Source organism: Euprymna scolopes, chromosome 19 (genome assembly GCF_053919585.1).
Source record: "Euprymna scolopes isolate OS-2025 chromosome 19, ASM5391958v1, whole genome shotgun sequence".
Lineage (NCBI taxonomy): Eukaryota > Metazoa > Mollusca > Cephalopoda > Sepiida > Sepiolidae > Euprymna > Euprymna scolopes.
In genome coordinates this window covers 57,431,641-57,439,618 of record NC_136500.1, presented here as the reverse complement: position 1 = coordinate 57,439,618, position 7,978 = coordinate 57,431,641, and the positions used below count along the sequence as shown (strand labels likewise).

The 7,978-nt window shown below is 36.2% G+C and overlaps 2 protein-coding genes across 2 annotated transcripts; both read right to left on the bottom strand.

The window, feature by feature from the left end:
• Positions 1–6,237: 6,237 nt before the first annotated feature.
• LOC145240218 (protein FAM200A-like) lies at positions 6,238–6,621 on the bottom strand. The gene has a single exon (XM_080103801.1). The coding sequence runs from the start codon at positions 6,619–6,621 to the stop codon at positions 6,238–6,240; it is 384 nt and encodes a 127-aa protein (XP_079959927.1).
• Positions 6,622–6,880: 259 nt separating this feature from the next.
• On the bottom strand, positions 6,881–7,324 carry LOC145240217 (protein FAM200A-like). Its single transcript, XM_080103800.1, has one exon. It carries the CDS (start codon positions 7,322–7,324, stop codon positions 6,881–6,883), a length of 444 nt encoding a protein of 147 aa, XP_079959926.1.
• Between the last annotated feature and the right edge of the window lie 654 nt (positions 7,325–7,978).

Sequence of the window (7,978 nt, the reverse complement as noted above, 5' to 3'; positions counted from 1 at the left end):
AGAGCCATTCATTTTAATTGATGCCAGATGGGGATCAGAGCGTTGATGATGTAAAGAAAAAGCTCGATTTTAGATGCATTAAAAGTAACAAGCCACCTCTTTCCCCATTTAACCAATTGCTCAAGATCAGAGGAAAGAGAATCGGAGAGAACTTGGTCGTTTACTGTCTTAGATGTGCTACCATAGATGGTAGTGTCGTCAGCAAAAATGTCTACGAATGATGTAAAGATGTGATTTGGAAGATCATTAATGTAGATCAGGAAAAGAGTTGGGCCCAGGATGGACCTCTGAGGGACTCCAGCATTTATACTGTGAGCTTCTGATTTTTGCCCATCAACTACTACTCTTATGAGCCTATCAGAGAAAAATTATTTAATAATTGAGAAGACATTTCCAGCTATACCATAGCTGGAGATCTTGTGAAGTAAACCTTCATGCTATACCCTATCAAATGCCTTTGATATGTCAAGAGCAATTGCCCTAGAAAGGTTGCCTCTGTCGAGAGATTTGCTAATCCTATGAGATATAACTGTAAGCTCATTTGCTGTAGATCTAGCAGAATGGAAACCATATTGTGTGTCACTAAGAAGGTTATTTTTGCTGAGATGGTTGATTACTTCTCTATTTAACACAGATTACAGCAACTTACTCATGACGCACAGGAGATTAATTGGCCTGTACTGAGAGGGGGATAAACGATCACCTGAATTCTTAAATACAGGGCATACTGATGAGATTTTCCAGGGTGATGGGAAGCAATTCTCCTTAAGACAACGTTTAAACAGTTTTGTAAGTATGGGCGCTAGTTCTGGTTGAAGTTTTTTGAGTACTATAATTGGAATACCGTCAGGGCCGGTTGCTTTACTGGAATCAAGGTTTTTGATTAGCTTGGCAACATCACGTACAGATATTTATATATCACATAGTGTGTTTTCTGATACAGGAGGAAATATTGGGGGTTGGCGGCGTTGGTCGAAAAGGCAAGAATTAGCTGCAAAGTTCTTGGCAAAGAGTTAAGCTTTGTCTGATGCTGACGAGATTAACTCAGGTCCATTGATGTTCAGGATTCTGTTCAGGATTCTGTTTGCAATTTGCCAAAACTGGTGGGAACCAAGCCGCTGCTCAGCTACTTTGGACTTGACGGACTAAGCATACAACTTTCTTGCGTTCTTTATTACTTTCTTACAATGGTTGCTGGCAGTCCTGAAAGCGGCTTTAGTCTCAGTACATCTATTATGTTGGAAGCAGTGGAAAAAGTGATTTCTGTGCGCAATGGCAGCACATTCTGGAGAAAAGCTGTTAGGTTTTTGCTGGAACTTTTTCGAGGGTATGAAATTGTCTATACCTACAATTAACCATTCTGTCAGGTCTGATACTATAGAAGACACATCCTTTTTAAACATGGCCTGTACGGTTACAACACTGGCGACGAAGGATTTAAAACTTACATTGCGACAACAAAAGTAGAATATATATTTTTGTTGTCGCAATGTAAGTTTTGAATCCCTCGTCGCCAGTTTTGTAACTTTACAGGCCGGTAATGATCAGGAGGAACACAATGATAAAAATAATCCAAGGGCAAAACATTTAAAGAATCTGGTACATATTCAAGGTCAAACCGCCAGGAATATTTTTCACGTTCATGCCTATATATATATATATATATATATATATATATATATATATATATATATATATATGTATATATATATATATATATACATATATATATATACATATATATATATATATATATATATATATATATATATATGGGAGAACTTGAATACCTACTGGAGAGAACTTGAATGCATATTAGACACTATCCTCGAGTGTCTAAGCGCTCAATGTGAAAGGTTTTGTCAGAACAACTTGAAAAAAGAATACGTTTCCCTAAAAGTAAAAGCTGACGAAATGCTCAAAATCGCAGAGTATTTGCCGCCCAAATAAGATATCTATGGTATTGCTTGGTCGCACTAGCATTCATGAGGAATAGTGCAGGAAGTGATGTTACCTCAAATAACAATATGAAAATGAATAATCTATCAGATTAGATGGATTCTTGCCTTAGAATCGAGTAAGACCAAGAGACAACAAAGAAAGACATAACACATTAAAATGGCCAATTTGGAAGAGTAAAACTATGTTCTCAACTTCTTTATTATCCTAGTGTTTGAGATATAAAGAACGTTAATGGGACATTCGAATATTTATGTATCTTACACAGAGTTAGAAGTCTTATCTCCAGGTAGGGAACCCTTTGATTTCTGAGAACTTCGACTGAAGTAAAATAAAACAAAAATGAGACATATTCTTTCTTCAGAAATTTTTTACCACAATGCCCATATGACTTCTAACAGTTTCAGCAAGACACACACACACACACACACACACACACACACACACACACACACACACACACACACACACACACACACGAAAAATACCGACAAGCTAAACTATTCATACTCACAGAATCAATAAGAAGGTTACAGCCGCAGATCCATTTTTACAGTTCGAGATTTTCATCTCCAATCATTTTTTCAAAGTATATCTTCTTTATTTGAAATCGATGAAAAACTTTTTTTTGGAGAACGTGTTGTTGTTGTTCCATCCAAACTTCAGAACAGAGTTCTGAAGCAATTACACTATGAATATCAGGGAATTAATCGGATGAAAGCTTGGCACATAACTATGTGTATTGGTCAAAGATGAATAGGCAGTTACAGCAACTTGTAAAAAGTTGTGCTGAATGTCAACTGGTTGCGAAGTTTCATCAGAAGAAAATATTGCATGTATGGCCTATCCCAGAAATCCCTTGTTCGCGACTAAACATGGACTTTGCAGGATTAATTAATCGACAACATTACTTAATATTGTGTGATGGCCAGCAGTCTTACTACATCAAATGAAACTGTAAAAATCTACAAGACATTTTCAGTAGGTTGGGCGTTCCTGAAATCTTAATTTCTTATAATCATACTGCATTTACCCCTGCAGAATTTTTTTACTCGTGTAAACAAAACAGTATTCAGCATCCCAGATCTCCAACTTTTCATCCATAATCAAATGGCTAAGCCGAACACTTTGTTGACACTTTTAAGATAGCACTCTTGAAGTTAAAAGGGGAAGGAACTACTCGAGGGATCATAGAAATATTTTCAAGTAGCTACAGAACTACACCAAATCCAAATTGCCCAATATAGTACGTTGTTCTTGTAAAGTAATCTATGATGTGGATGTAAAACTATCTATTTTGGTCAGACAAGAAAATCACTTGCGCCACTCTTACTTTCAAAAGAGACAATCAAATGACATAATCATATCATTAAATATCTTACTGGACACATTCGAATTACCCCAAAGTGTTCAAGCTACGTGCAGTAAACAAAGCAAATCTTAAAAGAAAGGTTCAATCCGAAGGATGTCACGAAAGTGCAACTAACTTCAACATTACAAATAGACCCACATCAAACAGGCTTACAAACATCATATTTCAAAGGCGAGATGTTATAGCGATACAAGAGGGGATAACTCCAAATAAAAAAAATAAACTAGAGAGTTTTACGCCGAAAACTGAATTTGTTCTATAAATGACTTAATGTTTCTGCCACGAATAAATTGTGTCTAAAATACAATGAACTGGTTTATTTGTTATTAGAATATCCAATGATCTTGACATCCCATTTCTCAGAGCAGAACAAAATCAAAACCTTTCGGTACGAAAACTATACAGTGCTTTGTGAATAATATACGAACAAACTTAAGGGACGCCTATCAGCAGTAGTTAATCTTTTAATATCAACAGATGCAAATTGACGAATTAAATTGTCACACGAGAGCATGGACTCAGAGATATACGATAAAGGGAAGAAACTATGGTATAGCTGGAAATGGCTTCTCAAATATTAAATTATTTCTCTCTGATAGGTTCACAAGAGTAATGGTTGATAGGCAGAAATCAGAAGCTCTCAGTATTAATGCTGGAGTCCCTAAGGGGTTCATTCTGGGCCCAACTCTCTTCCTAATCTACATTAATGATCTTCCAAATCACATCCTTACATCATTTGTAGACATTTATGCTGAGGACATCAAAGACCGTAAACGACCAAGTTCTCTCCGATTCTCTCTCCTCTGATCTGGAGCATGTGGTACAATGGGGGAAGAGGTGGCTTGTTACTTTTAATGCATCTAAAACCAAGCTTCTATCTCTACGCCATCTACGCTCTGTTGCCAATCTGGCATCGGTTGAAATGAATGGCTCTCGTCTTGGAGAGGCTGCATGTTTTAACAAGCTTCTGAGCTTGACCTTTACTCCTTACCTTAAATGGAACACGTATATCAAATTCATTGCCAAGATCGCTGGCAAAATGGTGGAATTCTTCTACCGAATCAGTAGATATCTCCCTCCTGATGCAATCTTCTACCTATATAAAAGCCAACGATGGAGGACTGTTGCCACATCAGCCTTGACAGAGTTCAAAATAGACTTCCTAGCTTAATGGAGGATGGCCTTTTGTCTTCCCTGCAACCTCTTTCCCACAGAAGATAGCCTGTCTCTGCTTTATCGTTATTTTCATGGCAAGTGTCTAACTGAGCTTCAATCTACGGTACCCCATCGCCAAACTTTCACGAAAAACATTCGTTTAGCCAAAACCACAATCAATAATTTCCCACACTCTTTATCGCGGCATCATCGTATCATGTGCATAAGTTCTCATATCGCGAGCCATCGATATAATTTTACAGGCAGGCTTAAGGAAAGCATATTTACTAACCTTAATTGTCTCAATTCTTAGTCTTTTTTTCATGGCTTGATTAGTTAGTCATTATCTCATAATTTCCATCTTTGATTTCCAAATTGCGTTTTTTGAAAATAAGTCTCGAAGGTAATCCGTTCCCGTTAGTAAAACAGTAAACAAATGTTATCTATACCAAGGTTTTTCAAACTTCTTGACTTGAGGACCTCTTTATATTTCAGACTTTACCTTAGGTGTCCCCTTATAAACGATTATGAAATTGACGCTCCGGCAGTAAAATGTCCGATTGCTTAGTGTCATCTTTCTTCCAATAACCGTGACATGATAACGACTGGGCGTAATCTGCATTTCTCACCGGTTTTTAATCAGCCATAGGCCGAAGATCGACCGTCTGTGTTTTTTATTCTAGTGACAACAATATAAACAGCTAGGAGCAAGAAAAGTCCATAATACTTAAAATATTAATATTAAATGAAAACAGCAATAGTATTTAACAAATAGTTTTATTGTCAATTACACACACGTAGGATTTTTTAATACACACTTAGTGAGAAGGATGTGCTTGCTTGGCTTTGCACAAACTGTCAATTCTTGCCGATATTACTGACAAACATACACGTAAGTCACTTTCTGGAGCAAGTCTGAATCTGTATTTGTTTTTCAGATTGGTCAGTGCCGAAAATCGAAGTATATTGTTGCAAACGGTAACAACATCTTAACTGCCTTTCGAGATAACAATGGATATTCGGAGGCTACAGTCAGCCAGAATTTCGAAACTTGTTGATGCATAAAACTGATTTTTAATCGCGTGCAAGCGACTCTATAAGTCACCCCGTCGGTCTGTCGGTCGGTCTGTCGATCGGTTTGTCGGTCGGTCTGTCCGTAACACTTTTGTGCTTTGCCTTTTTGGTTAAGATCAAAGGTCTGTTGTTAATAGATGCTGTTCTTAGCTTTTTTAAGCTTTTCTTAGCCTATTGGCCAAGATCAAAGTGTAGTATCATGTCTTACCACATGCTGTACTTATGTTTGTAACTTTTTCTTAGCCACATAGATAACATAACGTTTCAAATTCCCTAAATCAAATAATTTTTGTGATATAAAGTGGGGGATCACTTTTCTGTATTAATTTGATGTAAAATGATCACCCACTTTACAACCAGTCAGTCTCAAAGCCATTCAAGTCATTCTCCAGACCATTTAAGTTGTTTTTGAAGGATTCCAGTTATTTTTAAGCATTCAAGTCACACTTAAGGTCATTCAATTCATCCTTAAGTTCATTAAAGTCATTCTAAATCATTTACTTTTTATTTATTTAAGTCATTCAGTCCATTTTTCGGTCATTTTAGTTTCTCTTTAAGAATTTCATGTCAATCCTACATCCACGCATTTATTCATTACACGAGAGCACGCGACTAATGGCTATCGGCGTTGTTAAACTTCTGTCGCATGAACTTTCAGCCAGTTCTTCCAGTTCATTTCACGTGAGCATGCTATCAGCTATTTCAACATTAAACGGATTTCTGATCCAGTCAAAATTTTCAATATTATCTGGAATATCTTTCGAGAAATATTTGTCAAAATATTCGGCTAGTGATATCAAATGTCGTTTAACATCTAACATTATCAAATCAACATTAACTGAATCATTGTTGCTGAGATATTCGTCCAGTGCAGGGAACATATCTAAAGTTTTCTTATTATTCGTATTCCATATATTCAGGTTTTTCTTGAAGGCTTGTATTTTGTCATGACTAAATAAAATATTTGAATTTCTTCCTTGTAGAAATAAATTCAGTTTATTAAGTTTATTGAATATATCTCCCAGATAAGCAACTTTGCAAAGCCAAATTTTATCGGCCATTATCGAAGCCCATTCAGCATCATGAACAAACATCAACAGTTCTTATCTAAGTTCAAATAAATGCTGAATTACTTTGCCTCGCAATAGCCATCTTACCTCTTTATGAAACAACAAATTTGAATGTTCAGCCTCCATCTCACCACAGAGCAAAGAAACGACTAAACAGTGGTCTGGTTTTAATGAAATTTATCATTTTAATACAAGATGACTTTGGATAAAGAAGTATCCATTTTTTTGGCAACCAGAGCTTCTCAATAAATCATGCAATGTGTTGCAGTGATATTAGGTGCCATTTCTTAACATGCTTCACAACACCTGAGTGAATAGCGGCCATTGACGCTGCTCTAACTGTCCATATGACAACACATTGGCTCCATAACAAGTCTGATTGAGAAAGAAAATAGTTCAATACTTTAAAAACTTCCTCATCAGTTGTTATAGTGGGCATAAGATGGCAAAATAGAAAATCTTCAAGCACTTCACTTTCCCAACAATATCGCACATACATCATAAGTTGAGATCCACTGGTAATATCTGTGTTTTCATCAAGTTGTAATGCAAAAATGCCTGTTTCCACTCTGTCAATTAACTGAGATTTTATGTCTTCTGACGTATCTTCTATTCTTCGCGCAATTGTGTTTTCTGACAATGGCACAGCTTTCAATTTCGCAGCACATTTTTCATAAAAAACTACCTCACACATTTCTATTGCACAGGACAATACAAGTTCTTCGGCAATATTATGGACCTTCTTTGCACGAGCCACTCTCAGTGCCACTAAATAAGATGCCGTAATAGCTTATTTGACGTTATTGACATTGCAAAAGTTTTTGTTTGCTTTAAATAATCATTCCTTTTTCTTTCTTTTGGTTTTGTGGTAAATTGAGGATGTAGTGTCGTTAAATGTCGCTGCAATTTAGCTGACTTCAAGGCTTCATTCGACAACAACTTATGACAAAGTAAACACTGTGGTCTGTAAGCATTAGAAACGCTTTCAATGAATCCAAATCGAATATACTCCGCATCATATTTTCTTAATTTGTTTTTTTCTGAACAATCTCTTCTGTCTCTGTATCAGATTCTGAGTTGATTTCATTATGAGCTTTCCGTTCCAGAAATTTATCCATGGGTAAAGTTTTCACCTTGAAAAAGAAAAATTTGATAAAATATTTTTCGTATGAATAATGCAAGCTTAGTCATTTAGGAACATAAATAAGTAAATATCAGATATTCAGACATTAAGAATTCCTGACACGCAATTAATGTTCAAACCCCGTTGTAATCCTGTTCTGTACTATGCAGGAGATTTAATTTTGTGTAAAAAAAACTACGCAGGAACACAACGTCGAATATGTTT